We start from the raw sequence: 19319 nt of genomic DNA on the forward strand, positions 1-19319 counted from the left end.
TTCACTTCTCACAAATTTTACAAGTCTTTCTTTTTGTCGAATTATAAGTCCTCTTTTCAAGCACAAAGGAACCTTGCTTTGTTCCCAAAATAAGTAAATAAACCCCTAAGAGGAAGAAACTACCCTGTTTTCTCGATGACTTAATACAAGGTTCCATACAAGAGCAAAGTGGGTCGAGAATTTTTTTAACACAATTTATAGTGCGCGACCGTTGGGTATTTGGCATGGCCGCACGACCTCCCCTACACTGTCTACTTATGTTTTGGCGCCGGCATGGTAATGGAGATTTGGGGAGCCAACTGAGCGGATGCTGACGTGGGAGAGAAGGCCAAGGGTTGCGCATAGAAGTGGTCAGTCGCGGTAGTCCATTCCTTTTAAAAAAAGGGTTTCACTAATTGCACTATAGCTTCTTCATTATTAGAAGAGAGTTCCGCCACATCGAAACAGCAGTGAAAATCAGAAACTAAATCTGTGAAAAATACAATTTTCATCAATTTGGATATGTTAAATATCCTATATTGACCCCTTTTTCTTTTATTTCCATGCATGCTATGAGTGAAAACCTTTTCTTACAAAATAATACAGTAGTATAATAGTATCAAAAAATATATACGGTAGCATAACTAGTTTCCACACTGGCTGGCAAATGTTTCAGAATTTTATTGAGATCTCGCTATACACTTTTTGATTATTTCACCTCGATCATATATATAGGGTGCAACAAAATATCCTCATTTTACACATATAGATTGGTATTGGTCGTCATCTCAAAAAGGAAATTTGAATACTACTTGGAAGAAAAATGCGTTTGAAAGTGTGCATGTTGAAATATATATATCGGAGCTTATGATAAACATTGCAGTAACGTGGATTATGGGCTTCCTTTTGAGGCCTGTAATGGCAATGGATTGGATGATATGCTGGAGAAAAGAAGTAACATAAAGCGAGGAAGATCCTGTTTGAGAGAAAAGAAGTAACGTAAACGGTAGACCAGACTTATAAGTACTTAACAGACATCACTTGGGCAAGAACATAGGGTGAGTTCATCACTACTAATCTAGTAATCTTGGGCTTTTCCAATCAAAAGGAGACAGTGACATATATAAAGGCCTGTAGATCCACAAGGGGGCACCACTTCAACGCCTGTAGATCCACTACACTAGAAACATAACAGAAAGTAGTCTGGATTGAAGCCATCAAGCAAGATCCTGTAAACAGATAGGAGTTGGTCGGTGTGGGAGAAGACAACCTTGTAATCAGAACCATCAATCCGCAAATGTAAGCATCATGTCAATGCAGAACTTTGTCTACTACATATTGACCCTGCATGGACAGGAGGTAAAACAAAACCAGTTCAATCACATGGAAATATTAAGGTGACTAAGATAAGGAAGCTGGTATATAGACTAGAAAGTGCACAAAGAAAAGCTGAGGATGTATGTACAAATTCAGAACTAATACTCCCTCAAAGATGAATCAGCAGAAATATAGCATATTCAGCCAATTATTGGAGTGCATGCAGGAGCATCTATATCCTCCCAAAGTATAGATGGTATGACTGAATTATAAAAGATGAGCATGAAAATGGAAGAACATCGATGTAGCATGTGGACCATCAGTGTCGAATATTTGAGCAAATAAAGAGGGCAAAACCAAGCTAAAACTGAATCAGCCTTGAACAAATAATTAACATGTCATTGACACATTCCGACAGCTCTAGAAATTTGCAAACTATGAAGACCACTGATATGAAAGAACTGCAAAAGTTTCTGATCAAAATACAGGCACATGGCTAATGGATAAGTTTAGAATTCTAAATGGTAAAACGATAAAATAGTTTTTGAATCCATGAGCATGCTAAGGATGTGTCGGGCATGCTTACCAGATCAGTGTTGCACTTCACAAAAGGATACGCCTTGAAGATGTTGTTTACTTTTGTGCACCAATCGACACATGGGGTGACACCATCTGCCAGCCTCACAACCACTCTTCTAAGCATTGGAGCAGATGTAAATATCACTTCCAAAAAATCAATCTCATGATCCTCCCCGTCAACACCTTCAATCTCCACGGTTTCAAGATTAACCAAGGAGATAGTTTGTGTTCTCCAGTCCTTGGGCTCATCACAGAGACAATTTACTGGGCATGCTTCTTTCACCTAAAAGAAATGTGAATTGCAGTATTTATATTACTATATATGTTCAATTATTGAAACCTTAGCTCAAGAATAATGTACCCACAATATTTTTGTTGAACATGTACCGCATATATATTATAGATGTGCCACTACCGAGACCTTAGCTAAAGAATGTACCTAGATTTTTTTGTTGAACATGTATCGCATATATATTCCTAATGTATAAGCACAGCAATAAATTACCTCTGATTTTAGCAGGACGATCCTAAGGTTCCGTACAGCTGTACGGATCCGATGCATCCCCATGAGACGCAACACAACTGCTCCAAACGCATGCCCTGTGGTTCTTAGATGTAGGTCCAAACCAGAGAATTCGGTAACCATATGTTTATCAATCTCGGCCGCAAAGGTGTGCTCTGCATTTATAAATTTAAATGAACCCTGCAAAACAAATTCAGAAGATATCGCGAGTAAGTTAAATTTATCAGGCAACTAATTCTGGTAAATTGAGCAAGCAAGGCAGTAAGGCAGGATGCATATATACTTGGGCAGCCATGTGCAGGGACAGGACATAGCCGTTGGGGAGCTCCAAGCATCCGCCTTTCCGGGAGTCTATGGTGTTTAAGCCGACCTCCAGGAGGCCCCAGACCAAGCCTGTACATGGGCTTAGGGTAGTAGCACCGCCACGAGAACTCCACCATGGGTGCCAAGACGGAGACCCTGAGATCGCCGCGGGCATGGAAAGACACTGTCAACTGCTCAAGCACCGGCGCCTTGACGTCGATACAGCTTGTCCATGTGTCTCTGCTCTCCACAGAGAGTTCCTCCAGCGATGCCGAGTGGATGGTGATGCTGTCAATGGCCGCCAAGCCGTTGTTGTCCACCGTGAGCACGCGGATGCGCGGGCAGAGAGGGATCAAGGCGGCGAGGTCGACGTCGCAGCCGGTGAGGGAGAGTGTCTCCAGCGATGGGTAGCCGGAGGAGGGATGGCGCAAGGGGAGGTGCCGCGCGCGTAGATCGATGGTGGTGGCGCGGCAGAAGCGGGGCAGGTCCACCGGAGGAGGGGGAGAGACCTCCGTGCTCCAGGGGATCCCTACGAGCAGCATCAGTTGCAGCAGGTCATCGGGCAGGTCCGTACGTGGGACGTGGACGTCCGGCGAGAGAACAAAGAGCATGTCCACGGGCGAGAGCGCCGCGGCAGCGCGGAGCAGCGAGGAGATGCTGGCGGCGGGGAGCGGGTCGTCTTGCCAGGGGACACGGATGTCTAGGTGGTAGTGCCACACCCCGGGACGGGCAGCGCTAGCCAGCGTAGCCTCGAGCGAGCTGAACGGGACGTCATGGAGGGCGACGGTGAGGATGGGGAGGCGGGTCCAGAGGCCGCGCCAGCGACGGGAGAGGAGGCTGGTGCGCGCGGCATCGCGGGCGCAGCCGAGGCGCCCGAGGACCTGGAGGAGCAGATCCTCCGGGAGGGAGCTGATGAGGTCGGCTGGAGCTGCTGGGCAGCCATGGCACGGTCCGCTCTCGGTCTCCTCCATGGGAAATTCCAATGCTGCAACAGAAACCTGGCCGGGGCGTGGTGGACGCCCAGGGTGAGTACTAATGCAAATATGTAATTTCGTACTAGGAAATAGGACTCTTTTTTGCTTTTGCGCGAGGGAAACACAACTCCTTGGTTTTCCCATCGTACAACAAACAAACTTTAATTTGGTGCACAATTAATAATGTATGTACTGTCTCTGTTTCTAATTACACTTCTGCTTCGATAGACCCCAAACACAACGACAGCCGAGATTATCCAATACCTCTTCATAACAGAGGGCATGATGGGCATTTTTCTAAAAAGGAGTCCGCCCGCTCGCCCGCAAAAAAAGGCCGGAACAGGACCTGCCCGCCTGCAAAAAAAAAAGTGCTACCCCGCCCACCCGAAAAAAGTAAAACCCCGCCCGCCAGGATAAAAAAAGTTGAACCGCCCCGGCCAGCCGCCCGCCCGCGCCTGCGAATGTGGCACACATGCAGACGTGCCCGCGCCGCCCGTTCGTGATCAACGCGGCAACCCCGCAGTCAACACGTGGAACTGCCGCGCATCGTCATCCGCGCGTCGCCCCGTCCCGTCGCGCGTCGCTGCCGCCCGACAGCACTGCAACCTCGCCTGCCGCGCCCCTGTCCCGTCACGCACTCCTGCCGACCGACAACGCCGCCACCTCGCCTACTGCTCCCCGACCGCGCAGTCATAGCGCCTGCCGCCTCGCCTACCGCGCAGTCATAGCACCTGCTGCCTCCTCCGCTGCCGGCTCCTCGCCTGCCGCGCCTGCCTGCAGCACGCTACCACTGTCACCTCCCCGCCTACTGCATGCGACAGCTGCCCCTCCTCGCCTGCCGCGCCTACCCTCCCGGTCCCGTCGATCTCGGCGCCCGAGGGGTCAAACCGACGCCCATTGACGCCCTCGCGGCCCCGCCGCTATATAAACAGACGCTTCGTCCCACCGACGCCCACCGGCCCCCCTCGCATCCGCCCCCCGACGAACCCGTCCCACGGACGCCCCTCGCATCCCCCGTCCATATCGATGGCGTTCAACCGCGGCAGCAGCAGCGCCGGCGGCGACGATGACAACGACGTCCCCGGCACCTGGCCGACGAGCCTCAGCGTGTCGGAGACGGAAGAGCTCCACCGATACTGCCTTCCTGTGCCGTTGGGCTGTCGTCTTCCATGCACTGGAAGATCGACAAGGACAGCTACCCGATGCCGGGGGCCGGCGCGACGAAGGAGGAGCTCCGGAGCCACAACAGTGGCCGGCACAACATCCGCGGCCGCCAAGATTTCTGGCACATGAAGGACTACTGGGAGGTCATCGCCGCCTTCCGCCTTGCTACGGCCGGCGTGAACCCCGACTTGATGGGTCGTGCTACCTTTTCAGCACCGCGTTGGCTTTCCCTTGAAGAGGAAAGGGTGATGCAGCAAAGCAGCGTAAGTATTTCCCTCAGTTTTTGAAAACCAAGGTATCAATCCAATAGGAGACCACGCGCAAGTCACCTCGTACTTACACAAACAAATAAGAATCTTGCAACCAACGTGATAAAGGGGTTGTCAATCCCTTCACGGCCACTTGCAAGAGAGATCTGATAGAGATAATAATAATAAGATAAATATTTTTGGTATTTTTGTGATATAGATTGAAAGTAAAGATTGCAAAATAAAATATATTGGAAACTTGTATGATGGAAAATGGACCCGGGGGCCATAGGTTTCACTAGTGGCTTCTCTCAAGATAGCATAAGTATTACGTTGGATGAACAAATTACTGTCGAGCAATTGATAGAAAAGCGAATAATTATGAGAATATCTAGGTATGATCATGTATATAGGCATCACGTCCGTGACAAGTAGACCGACTCCTACCTGCATCTACTACTATTACTCCACACATCGTCCGCTATCCAGCATGCATCTAGAGTATTAATAAGTTCATAAGAACAGAGTAACGCCTTAAGCAAGATGACATGATGTAGAGGGATAAACTCATGCAATATGATATAAACCCCATCTTTTTATCCTCGATGGCAACAATACAATACGTGTCGTTTCTCTTTCTGTCACTGGGATCGAGCACCGCAAGATTGAACCCAAAACTAAGCACTTCTCTCATTGAAAGAAAGATCAATCTAGTAGGCCAAACCAAACTGATAATTCGAGGAGACTTGCAAAGATAAACCAATCATACATAAAAGAATTCAGAGAAGATTCAAATATTGTTCATAGATAAACTTGATCATAAACCCACAATTCATCGGATCTCGACAAACACACCGCAAAAGAAGATTACATCGAATAGATCTCCAAGAGAATCGAGGAGAACTTTGTATTGAGATCCAAAGAGAGAGAAGAAGTCATCTAGCTAATAACTATGGACCCGAAGATCTGAGGTAAACAACTCACACATCATCGGAGGGGCCATGGAGTTGATGTAGAGGCCCTCCGTGATCAATGCCCCTTCGACGGAGCTTCGGAAAAGGCCCCAAGATGGGATCTCTTGGGTACAGAAGGTTGCGGCGGTGGAAATAGGGTTTCGTGGTGGTCTCTGATGTTTTCGGGGTACATAGGTATATATAGGAGGAAGAAGTAGGTCGATGGAGCAACGAGGGGCCCACGAGGGTGGACGGCGCGCCCAGGGGGTAGGCACGCCCCTGCCTCGTGGCCTCCTCGATTGTTTCTTGATGTCCACTCCAAGTCCCCTGGATCACGTTTGTTCCAAAAATCACGCTCCCGAAGGTTTCATTCTGTTTGGACTCCGTTTGATATTCCTTTTTTGTGAAACACTGAAATTGGCAAAAAAGCAGCAATTTGGGCTGAGCCTCCGGTTAATAGGTTAGTCCCAAAAATAATATAAAAGTGTAAAATAAAGCCCATTAACATCCAAAACAGATAATATAATATCATGGAACAATCAAAAATTATAGATACGTTGGAGACGTATCAAGCACCCCCAAGCTTAATTCCTGCTTGTCCTTGAGTAGGTAAATGATAAAAACAGAATTTTTGATGTGGAATGCTTCCTAACATATTTCTCAATGTAATTTTTCTTTATTGTGGCATGAATGTTTATATCCGAAAGATTCAAGATACAAGTTTAATATTGACATACAAATAATAATACTTCAAGCATACTAATTAAGCAATCATGTCTTCTCAAAATAACATGGCCAAAGAAAGTTCATCCCTACAAAATCATATAGTTTGGTCATGCTCCTTTTTCGTCACACAAGAATGCTCTCATCATGCACAACCCCGATGACAAGCCAAGCAATTGTTTCATACTTTATTAATCTCAAACTTTTTTCAACTTTCACGCAATACATGAGCGTGAGCCATGGATATAGCACTATGGGTGGAATAGAATATAATGAAGGGGGTTATGTGGAGAAGACAAAAAAGGATAAAGTCTCACATCGACGCAGCTAATCAATGGGCTAGGGAGATGCCCATCAATTGATGTCAACGCAAGGAGTAGGGATTGCCATGCAACGGATGCACTAGAGCAATAAATGTATGAAAGCTCAACAAAAGAAAATAAGTGGGTGTGCATCCAACTTGCTTGCTCACGAAGACCTAGGGCACTTGAGGAGGCCCATTGTTGGAATATACAAGCCAAGTCCTATAATGAAAAATTACCACTAGTATATGAAAATGAAAAAACAAGAGACTCTCTATCATAAAGATTATGGTGCTACTTTGAAGCACAAGTGTGGAAAAAAAGGATAGTAGCATTGCCCCTTTTTGGGGCCTTCCTTTTTTTATTTGGCCTTTTGTTTTTTTCCCTTTTTATGGGACAATGCTCTATTAATGATAATCATCACACTTCTATTTATTTACAACTCAATGATTACAACTCGATACTAGAACAAGATATGACTCTATATGAATGCCTCCGTTGGTGTACCGGGATGTGCAATCACCCATGAGTGACATGTATGAAAGAATTATGAACGGTGGCTTTGCCACAAATACGATGCCAACTACATGATCATGCAAGGCAATATGACAATGATGATGCGTGTCATAATAAACGGAGCGGTGGAGAGTTGCATGGCAATACATCTCGGAATGGCTATGGAAATGCCATAATAGGTAGGTATGGTGGCTGTTTTGAGGAATATATAAGGAGGTTTATGTGTGATAAAGCGTATCGTATCACGGGGTTTGGATGCACCGGCGAAGTTTGCACCAACTCTCAAGGTGAGAAAGGGCAATGCATGGTACCGAAGAGGCTAGCGATGATGGAAGGGTGAGAGTGCGTATAATCCATGGACTCAACATTAGTCATAAAGAACTCACATACTTATTGCAAAAATCTACAAGTCATCAAAAACCAAGTATTATGCGCATGCTCCTTGGGGGATAGATTGGTAGGAAAATACCATCGCTCGTCACCAACCGCCACTCATAAGGAAGACAATCAAATAACACCTCATGTTTCAAATTTGTTACACAACATTTACCATACGTGCATGCTACGGGGCTTGCAAACTTCAACACAAGTACTTCTCAAATTCACAACTACTCAACTAGAACAACTTTAATATCACTATCTCCATATCTCAAAACAATCATCAAGTATCAAACTTCTCTTAGTATTCAATGCACTTATATGAAAGCTTTTTATATTTTTATTATGCCTAAAAGAAAATTGCCATGTTGTTCTAAAGGACTCTCAAAATAATATAAGTGAATCATGAGAGATGAATTATTTCTATAATATGAAACCACCACTGTGCTCTAAAAGATATAAGTGAAGCACTAGAGCAAAAACTATATAGCTCAAAAGATATAAGTGAAGCACATAGAGTATTCTAATAAATTCCGATTCATGTGTATCTCTCTCAAAAGGTGTGTACAGCAAGGATGATTGTGATAAACTAAAAAGAAAATACTCAAATCATACAAGATGCTCCAAGCAAAACACATATCATGTGGCGAATAAAAATATAGCTCCAAGTAAAGTTACCGATGAACGAAGACAGCAGAGGGGATGCCTTCCGGGGCATCCCCAAGCTTAGGCTTTTTGGTGTCCTTGTATTTTACCTTGGGGTGCCTTGGGAATCCCCAAGCTTAGGCTCTTGCTACTCCTTGTTCCATAATCCATCAAATCTTTACCCAAAACTTGAAAACTTCACAACACAAAACTTAACAGAACATCTCGTGAGCTCCGTTAGCGAAAGAAAACAAAACACCACTTCAAGATAATGTAATGAACACATTCTTTATTTATATTGGTGTTAAACCTACTGTATTACAAATTCTCTATGGTTTATAAACTCCATTACAAGCCATAGATTCATCAAAATAAGCAAACAACACACGAAAAACAGAATCTGTCAAAAACAGAACAGTCTGTAGTAATCTTTAACTAACGCATGCTTCTGGAACCCCAAAAATTCTAAAATAAATTGCTAGACGTGAGTAATTTATCTATTAATAATCTTAAAAAATAATTAACTAAATAGAACTCTCCAATAAAAAATGGCAGCAATTCTCGTGAGCGCTAAAGTTTCTGTTTTTACAGCAAGATCAAAAAGACTGTCCCCAAGTCTTCCCAACGGTTCTACTTGGCACAAACACTAATTAAACACAAAAAACAAAACCAAAACAGAGGCTAGATAGATTATTTATTACTAAACAGGAACAAAAATCAAGGAATAAAAATAAATTTGGGTTGCCTCCCACCAAGCGCTATCGTTTAACGCTTCTAGCTAGGCATAAAAGCGAGGATAGATCTAGGTATTGCCATCTTTGGTACGCAATCCATAAGTGGCTCTCATAATATATTCATATGGTAATTTAATTTTCTTTCTAGGGAAGAGTTCCATGCCTTTCCTTAACGGAAAGTGGAATCTAATATTTCCTTCCTTCATGTCAATAATTGCACCAATCGTTCTAAGGAAAGGTCTACCAAGAATAATAGGACATGAAGGATTGCAATCTATATCAAGAACAATGAAATCTATGGGCACATAATTCCTATTTGCAACAATAATAACATCATTAATTTTTCCCATAGGTTTCTTAACTGTGGAATCCGCAAGGTGCAAGTTTAAAGAACAATCATTAAATTCACGGAAACCTAGCAAATCACACAAAGTTTTTGGGATCGTGGAAACACTAGCACCAAATCACACCAAGCATAGCATTCATGATCTTTAATTTTAATTTTAATAGTAGGTTCCCACTCATCATAAAGTTTTCTAGGGATAGAAACTTCCAACTCAAGTTTTTCTTCATAAGATTGCATTAAAGCATCAACGATATGTTTAGTAAAAGCTTTATTTTGACTATAAGCATGAGGAGAATTTAGCACGGATTGCAACAAGGAAATAAAATCTATCAAAGATCAATTATCATAATTAAATTCCTTGAAATCCAAGATAGTGGGTTCATTGCTATTTAAAGTTTTGACCTCTCCAATCCCACTTTTATCAACTTTTGCATCAAGATCTAAAAACTCCGAATTTTTGGGACGCCTTCTAACTAAAGTTGACTCATCTCCAGTCCCATCATTATCAAGATTCATATTGCAAAACAAGGATTTAATAGGGGACACATCAATCACTTTTAGATCTTCATCTTTATTATAATGAAAACTAGAAGAACACGCTTTCACAAAGCAATCTTTCTTAGCACGCATCCTAGCGGTTCTTTCTTTGCACTCATCAATGGAAATTCTCATGGCTTCGAGAGACTCATTGATATCATGCTTAGGTGGAATAGATCTAAGTTTCAAAGAATCAACATCAAGAGAAATTCTATCCACATTCCTAGCCAACTCATCAATCTTAAGCAATTTTTCTTCAATAGAAGCATTGAAACTCTTTTGCAAACTAATAAATTCTTTAATACTAGATTCAAAATCAGAGGGCATATTATTATAATTTCCATAAGAATTGTTGTAGGAATTACCATAATTATTAAAGGAATTACTAGGAAACGGTCTAGGATTAAAATTACCTCTATACACGTTGTTACCAAAATTGTTCCTACCAACAAAATTCACATCCATAGATTCATTATTATTCTCAATCAAAGTAGACAAAGGCATATCATTAGGATCACTAGGAGCACTCTTATTAGAAAACAATTTCATAAGTTCATCCATCTTTCCAATCAAAACATTAATCTCTTCAATCGCATGAACTTTTTTACTAGTAGATCTTTTGGTGTGCCATTGAGAATTATTAACCATAATATTATCTAGGAGTTTGGTAGATTCTCCTAAAGTGATTTCCATAAAAGTGCCTCCCGCGGCCGAATCTAAAAGATTTCTAGAAGCAAAATTCAATCCGGCATAATTTTTTTGTATAATCATCCATAAATTCAAACCATGTGTAGGGCAATTATGTATCATTAATTTCATCCTCTCCCAAGATTGTGCAACATGTTCATGATCAAGTTGCTTAAAATTCATAATATCGTTTCTAAGAGAGATGATCTTAGCGGGAGGAAAATACTTAGAGATAAAAACATTTTTGCTCTTATTCCATGAAACAATACTATTTTCAGGCAAAGACGAAAACCAAGCTTTAGCACGATCTCTAAGAGAAAACGGAAATAGCTTAAGTTTAACAATATCATTATCCACATCTTTCTTCTTTTTCATATCACACAAATCAACAAAGTTGTTTAGATGGGTAACGACATCCTCACTAGGAAGGCCAGAAAATGGATATTTCATGACAAGATTCAGCAAAGCAGTATTAATTTCACAAGATTCAGCATCGGTAAGAGGAGCAATCGGAGTGCTAATAAAATCATTATTGTTGGTATTGTCAAAGTCACACAATTTAGTATTATCTTGAGCCATCGTGACAAGCAAGCAATCCAACACACGAGCAAACAAGCGAAGAAAAAGCGAATGGAAAGAGAGGGCGAAAAGAAAAGAGGGCGAATAAAACGGCAAGGGTGAAGTGGGGGAGAGGAAAACGAGAGGCAAATGGCAAATAATGTAATGCGAAGGATAAGAGTTGTGATGGGTACTTGGTATGTCTTGACTTGGCGTAGGTCTCCCCGGCAACGGCGCCAGAAATCCTTCTTGCTACATCTTGAGCACTGCATTGGTCTTCCCTTGAAGAGGAAAGGGTGATGCAGCAAAGCAGCCTAAATATTTCCCTCACTTTTTTGAGAACCAAGGTATCAATCCAGTAGGAGACCACACGCGAGTCACCTCGTACCTACACAAACAAATAAGAACCTCGCTACCAACACGATAAAGGGGTTGTCAATCCCTTCATGGCCACTTGCAAGAGTGAGATCTGATAGAGATAATAATAATAAAATAAATATTTTTAGTATTTTTGTGATATAGATTGAAAGTAAAGATTTCAAAAATAAAATAGGTTGGAAACTTGTATGATGGAAAATAGACACGGGGGCCATAGGTTTCACTAGTGGCTTCTCTCAAGATAGCATAAGTATTACGGTGGGTGAACAAATTACTGTCGAGCAATTGATAGAAAATCGAATAATTATGAGAATATCTAGGTATGATCATGTATATAGGCATCACGTCCGTGACAAGTAGACCGACTCCTGCCTACATCTACTACTATTACTCCACACATCGACCACTATCTAGCATGCATCTAGAGTATTAAGTTCATAAGAACAGAGTAACGCGTTAAGCAAGATGACATGATGTAGAGGGATAAACTCATGCAATATGATATAAACCCCATCTTTTTATCCTTGATGACAACAATACAATACGTGTTGTTTCCCTTTTTCTCACTGGGATCGAGCACCGCAAGATTGAACCCAAAGCTAAGCACTTCTCCCATTGCAAGAAAGATTAATCTAGTAGGCCAAACCAAACTGATAATTCGAAGAGACTTGCAAAGATAGACCAATCATAATAAAACAATTCAGAGAACATTCAAATATTGTTCATAGATAAACTTTAGCATAAACCCACAATTCATCGGATCTCGACAAACACACCGCAAAAGAACATTACATCGAATAGATCTCCAAGAGAATTGAGGAGAACTTTGTATTGAGATCCAAAGAGAGAGAAGAAGCCATCTAGCTAATAACTATGGACCCGAAGGTCTGAGGTAAACTACTTACACATCATCAGAGGGGCCATCGAGTTGATGTAGAGGCCGTCCATGATCAATGCCCCCTCCGGCGGAGCTTCGAAAAAGGCCCCAAGATGGGATCTCTTTGGTACAGAAGGTTGCGGTGGTGGAAATAGGTTTCGTGGCGCTCTCTGATGTTTTCGGGGTACGTAGGTATATATAGGATGAAGAAGTAGGTCGGCGGAGCAACGAGGGGCCCACGAGGGTGGAGGGCGCGCCTAGGGGGGTAGGCGCGCCCCCTACCTCGTGGCCTCCTCCATTGTTTCTTGACGTCCACTCCAAGTCCCCTGGATCACGTTTGTTCCAAAAATCACGCTCCCGAAGGTTTCATTCCGTTTGGACTCCGTTTGACATTCCTTTTGTGCGTAACACTGAAATAGGCAAAAAATAGCAATTTGGGCTGGGCCTCCGGTTAATAGGTTAGTCCCAAAAATAATATAAAAGTGTAAAATAAAGCTCATTTACATCCAAGACAGATAATATAATAGCATGGAACAATCAAAAATTATAGATATGTTGGAGACGTACAGGCCGCAGCGGCCGTCTTCGCGCCCCGCCTCCGCCACAGGATCGCCGTGGATGTACCCGTGGCCATGGGGCGCACTTGGCAGTAGCGCCCGCCCCGGACGGCCCATCTCGCCGCCGGAGTTCGAGTTGCTGTCAGAGCAAGTCTTCCTCTGCGAGGACGGCGATCCGGATGACACCCCGGGGTACCACGTGCCCCTACGGGCGTCGGAGGTGGCGGCGGCCACGAGGGAGGCCGCCGATGTCATGGCCTCAATCGAAGAGGCCGAGGCGATGGCGGCCGAGTAGGCGGCGATGGAGCCAGCGGAGTGGGAGTAGGCGCCGGCGGAGTGGCAGCAGGTGCCGCCGGAGTGGCAGCAGGCATCGTAGCAGGCGCCGGCGGAGGTGGCGGAAGAGGCACCCGGCGACGGCCCAGTCGATTGGGATGACCTCGCGAACCGGTCCAGCAGCGACGATGACGACGACAACGGCCCGGTCGACCTCGTCGATAGCGACGAGCAATAGTTTTATTTTATTTTTAATGTCTTTTTAGGTTAATCTCGTTAAGTCGTTCCAAGCCTAAGTCGTAGACTTTATGTATGAACTTATAATTATCGAGTTCGCTCGACTATGTAAAATATCTTATCTATGTTCAATGAAATTTGAGTGAAATTTGTTCCGTCCATTTCATTCGAGAGTGTTGATTCGATGATGCATTTGTACACGAATATTTGCTAACACTGGTAGAAAAAGGGCCTGTTGTCCCGGTTCGTAAGGGCCTTTAGTCCCGGTTCCTGAACCGAGACTAAAGTGTCGGTACTAATGCCCTGTCCCTTTAGTCCTGGTTCAATCCAGAACCGGGACTGATGGGCCTCCAAGTGGCCTGTGCGCGAAGCCCAGGCAGGAGACCCTTTGGTCCCGGTTGGTGGCACCAACGGGACCAATAGGCATCCACGCGTCAGCATTTCTGTGGCTGGGGTTTTTGTTTTTTTTGAAAGGGGGGGTGGGGGTTTTGGGGGTTTTGGGGGGTTAATTTAGGTGTTTCATATATTGTGTTAGCTAGCTATAATTAATAGAGAGAAGTGTCCTCTCTTATGTCCGTGCTTGGTCGACGCTACGTACTATACATACGTATAGAGAGGACTAGACACGCTAGCTAGCTAGTAAGCAAACGAAGGAAACAGAAGATCATCATGAACATATATGCATACAGAGAGAAGTGATATCGACCACCTCTCCTTCTCCGAGAGATTGGTCGAACAACAAGTTCTCGTATATCTATCCGACACTACCGGCTACATATATACAATAATTATCTCTTACAAATATAATCATACGGACTCATGGTCCACATAGTATTCTCCGTCTTCAGCGATCACGTGGTCAAGAAAGAAACACCTAGTGATACACGCTAGCTAGCTAGTAAGCAAACGAAGGAAACAGAAGATCATCATGAACATATATGCATACAGAGAGAAGTGATATCGACCACCTCTCCTTCTCCGAGAGATTGGTCGAACAACAAGTTCTCGTATATCTATCCGACACTACCGGCTACATATATACAATAATTATCTCTTACAAATATAATCATACGGACTCATGGTCCACATAGTATTCTCCGTCTTCAGCGATCACGTGGTCAAGAAAGAATGTCACCAATTCCTCTTGAATTGCTCGCATGCGAGCTGGTGCTAGGAGTTCATCCCGCTTTCGAAACATCTAATTTGAAGAAGGGGGTCAATACATATATATATGAATGAATGAAACTCAACACAAATGATGGTAATAAAATAAAATTGTGAATGTTGTTATTTACGTACTTCATATTGTTCGTCAGAGTACGCGCCCCGCTCACAGGTCGTGTGGCGGATGGACTCGCAGACGTAGTATCCACAGAAACCATTCCCTTGTTCCTGCCACAACCACTTTACAAGAAATAGAGGTCAATCAAACTGATAAGCAAGAATGCTAAATGGTATTGATGAAACTAGCGCTTGAATCACTAGGAGATGCGCGGAACATGCTACTATAGTACTTACTTTCGGGTGTCTAAATTCCAGCTCCTTCGGCAGTCCCGGAACTTTTCTGGTGAATTTTCTCCAAACCCTGCCGGACAAAGAAAACAATTACTTGATATCAGGAAATGAACAAAGTTGCTGATATGGTGGATAATGATCGATTTAACTTACTTCTTGAGGATTTCAGTCATGTTCGCATACTCCTGGGGATCTTTTCGTTTAGAGTCCTAGACGGTTACTACTCCCTGCTCAAGCCTAATCTCTAGGAGAATATAGTGGAAACTGCACACGCATGCATAACTTATCAATTAAATTACTATAACCCGGACTAATATATAAGGGAAACCGAATATGCACAAGACAGTAACACTCACTTGAAGTTGTAAGGAAAGAGTATTATATCTTTGTTTTCATTTTTTTTGAATGATCGTAGCAAGTTGGCCTCGGTATCTTCGGGACGATGTTCAACCTCAGTTGCATCTATGAGATATGTGTTAACGAACCCAATATCACCGATTTGTCTTTTCTTCAATTCGGCGATCTTCAATCTGCATAATATAGTGAGGATAATTATAAATACATGCAATGAAAGAGATGAGCTATATAGAGAGACTTAATGACAGAAGTAGTAGTACTTACAGACAGTAGCAGGTGATTGTTGTTTTATCGAGGGCCAATTGATTGAAAAACTGATAGAACTCCTCAAATGGAATAGGCAACAGTTCAATTCCAACGAGGTCATGCTCTGGTTTAACTCTCGCATACAAAGTACTCCTCCCCCCAGACTCTCTGCAGATTTTCAAGTACCAATCATGTAATCTTCGCATCATCGTTGTTAAAGATTTTTCATCTTTGACGAGAGGCTTCCCATACTCGTATCTGTGTATCTGCACCTCCATGGGATCATAATGTACATCGTCGGGCAGGTAATCGTCAACATTGCCATAACCGGGCACCATCCTCGGATCGACGATGTCGCTAGGCACCTTGAGCGGGGGGCACGATTGCTTCGCTTGTTCACCGAGCTGGGCAATTTGTTTCCCAGCTGCTCATCGTTCTTTCAGCCTTTTATCACTGACTGTACTTCCCGACCGCTCCGCTTTGTCCCATGTCTTTGCAGTAATGCGCTCATAGTTGCCTTTCGGCGGAGACTTGGGTGGTTTTGCCAGGGCAGCCAGAGTGCGCTTCACTTTCACCGGATCTACCTTCTCCTCCGGAGGTGGATGTCTCTTTGCTTTCAACCCTTGAAACCAGTCATCCACTTCAGTTCGCGCGATCTTCGCGTTCTCCTCCGGGGTCCTATCGTATGGTAACTTCTGTGGACTCTTAAGAGAAGGACCGAATCTGTATGTCCTCCCGCCTCTGGTTGTACTGCTAGACGCCGGCCGAGCAGACGAAGCGGTTGTCTTCTTTACTTGCTTACGAGGCGGAGGAGAAGGACTACGACGCGCCGGAGCAGCTGCTGGAGCGGCGGCGGGTCTCTTCCGCCCTTGCTGACAAGGCGGAGAAGGAGGAGGCTGGCTGCTCGGGCGCGCCGGCGCAGGCGGAGTGCCGCCATGCGCCGGAGAAGGAGCCGGCCGAGGGCCCTGATCGTCACTCGCCGGAGGAGGAGGCAGTGGAGGAGGCGGAGTGTCCTGACTCGCCGGAGGAGGAGGCGGAGGCGTCCAGTTCGGAAGGTTGATGAGCTCCTTCCGCCATAGGCATGGAGTCTTCAGAGAAGACCCCAGCCGAGTCTCCCCTTCACCTGTAGGGTGGTCAAGCTGGAGGTCCTCAAATCCCTCCGTTATTTCATCCACCATCACCCTAGCATATCCTTCTGGAAACGGCCGGCAGTGAAAAGTTGCGCCGGGTTCAGTAGGATAAACAGAGCCAACAACCGCCTTGACCTTCAAATTCATCCATTGCGTCATAAGGTGGCAATTTTGAGACTCCGTGATAGCATCCACGGGATAGCTGGCAGGAGCCGTCAAGGCATGCTCCGGCTGAAGCAGCTCGGTGGAAGCCACGCTGCTTCTGCGCTGAGATGGCGGGGTAGCTTCGGGGGAAGCTTCGGCAGTACGTTTGCTGCGATTTGCTTCTCGTTCCTCTATCGCGTCTACCCTTGCTTGCAGCGCCTGCATTTGGGTCTGCTGCACTTTTTTCCTCCTCTCATGGGATTTGTAACCGCCTGCGTCCGGAAACCCAACCTTCCACGGAATGGAGCCTGGCGTGCCTCGTGTCCGTCCAGGGTGCTCAGGATTCCCGAGGGCCATTGTGAGCTCGTCGTTCTCTCTGTATGGAAAGAACTTCCCTTGCTGCGCTGCTTCGATATACTGCTTAAGCTTCCTGACTGGTATGTCCATTTGATCGTTCGTCCAAATGCACTTCCCTGTTACAGGGTCCAAGGTTCCGCCAGCCCCGAAGAACCAAGTCCGGCAACGGTCTGGCCAGCTAATTGTCTCTGGTTCGATCCCTTTATCAACCAGATCATTCTCAGTCTTGGCCCACTTAGGCCGGGCTACGAGGTAGCCACCTACCCCGTGCGATGGTGAGGCTTCTTCTTCGCAGCATTTTGCTTGTTTGTCGCCGACATCTTCTTACTCTTTTCCGATGTCTTGTCGGCCACAAATGCGGGCCAGTGATCTCTGATCTTCTCATATCTCCCCTTGAATTCTGGTGTCTCATTATTTTCAACAAACTTATTCAGCTCTTTCTTCCACCTCCTGAATAGTTCTGCCATCATCTTAAGAGCAAAAGACTTGATTAATTGCTCTTTAACTGGGTTCTCTGGATTATCCTCTGGCGGTAGGGTGAAATTTGACTTCAGCTCAGTCCAAAGATCATTTTTCTGCATATCATTGACATAAGACACCTCAGGGTCTTCTGTAGCCGGCTTAAACCATTGCTGGATGCTTATCGGGATCTTGTCCCTAACCAGAACCCCGCACTGAGCAACAAATGCGTTCTTTGTTCGGATGGGTTCAATCGGTTGGCCGTCGGGCGCGATTGCTATGATCTCAAACTTTTCATCCGAGCTCAACTTTTTCTTCGGGCCTCGTCTCTTTACCAAAGTTGTGCTCGATCCGGAGGGCTAGAAAAAAGAACAAAGACTTAATTAATATGTGTACATACCAAAACAATGAATGCATCAATCAGCTAGTCAGCACAGGCTTAACTAATATATATACCTGGCCGGACTCGGTTCGGTCACCGGAGCCGTCATCACGGTCTCCTTCTTGCACCGGCATTGGGTCACCGGAGCCGTCCTCATGTTCTTCTTCTTGCACCGGCATTAGGTCACCGTAGCCAGCTTCTTCACCCTCTCCTTCCATACCATCGGTGTCGTTGAGAAACAACGAGACGGCATCACTTCCTTCTGCGATTATGTCCCTCAACAACGCTTCTTTTGCTTCGTCTCGGGCGGTGTCCATAGTTTCTACAAATATTTACAACATGGCAATTATTATTCAAACATGACAGATGGGTATATTAGTGCCAAACATAGAACTAGCTACCTAATCATAGTAAGGAATCATATATATTAATTAGTGGCCTCGACGCTGCTTCTCTAGGGTTTGGGGTGGCCTCGACAACGCTTCAAGGGTTTGGGGTGGCCTCGAGAACGCTTCAAGGAGGGGGTAATATCGACCCCCACGTGTTGAAGCTATCGGGAGGGGGTATATATCGACAATGACGACACTACATCTATATGTCCCTCGACGACCCTCGTTCCCGATAAAAAAAGAGGAAGAAGAAGAAAAAAAAGAGGAGAAGAAAGAATAGAGGAGATCTTCTCCTCTATTCTTTCTTCTCCTCTTTTTTTTTTCTTCTTCCTCTTATTTTTTTATCCTCTTCTTCCTCTCATGTTCGAGAGGATCGCCGAGGGGTCGGGAGGTTGCCTAGTGTCAAAGGATTCATCAAAACCATGTCTTCATCATTAGGCGAAAGTAACAGGTGCATGATGGTATGAAGCTCTCCAAAGTTATTTTGGAACGGAGTCCTAGATAGGATAATTCGCTTTTTGGTACAAAGTTCAGCAAGAACCTTCCAAATAT

General features: G+C 44.6%; 1 protein-coding gene and 1 pseudogene across 1 annotated transcript; both read right to left on the minus strand.

Moving 5' to 3' along the window:
• Nucleotides 1-1290: 1290 nt before the first annotated feature.
• LOC147973938 (uncharacterized) lies at nt 1291-2521 on the minus strand. Its single transcript, XM_087525137.1, has 3 exons — nt 2381-2521; nt 1883-2158; nt 1291-1323 (listed from the first exon to the last, which is right to left on the minus strand). The coding sequence occupies exons 1-3, from the start codon at nt 2519-2521 to the stop codon at nt 1291-1293; spliced, it is 450 nt and encodes a 149-aa protein (XP_087381263.1).
• Nucleotides 2522-2888: 367 nt separating this feature from the next.
• LOC147973939 (F-box/FBD/LRR-repeat protein At1g16930-like) lies at nt 2889-3672 on the minus strand (annotated as a pseudogene).
• Nucleotides 3673-19319: the final 15647 nt, after the last annotated feature.

This window comes from Triticum urartu, chromosome 5A, assembly GCF_056163025.1.
Source record: "Triticum urartu cultivar PI428250 chromosome 5A, HENAU_Tu73, whole genome shotgun sequence".
Lineage (NCBI taxonomy): Eukaryota > Viridiplantae > Streptophyta > Magnoliopsida > Poales > Poaceae > Triticum > Triticum urartu.

Bases quoted from the DNA above. Each gene is read 5' to 3' on its own strand.
- LOC147973938 (XM_087525137.1), bottom strand. From the start codon at position 2,521: ATGGTTACCGAATTCTCTGGTTTGGACCTACATCTAAGAACCACAGGG. The intron at 2,159-2,380 runs GTAATTTATTGC...CATTTCTTTTAG, and splicing joins TCGTCCTGCTAAAATCAGAG to GTGAAAGAAGCATGCCCAGT. The intron at 1,324-1,882 runs GTAAGCATGCCC...CTGTCCATGCAG, and splicing joins TGAAGTGCAACACTGATCTG to GGTCAATATGTAGTAGACAA.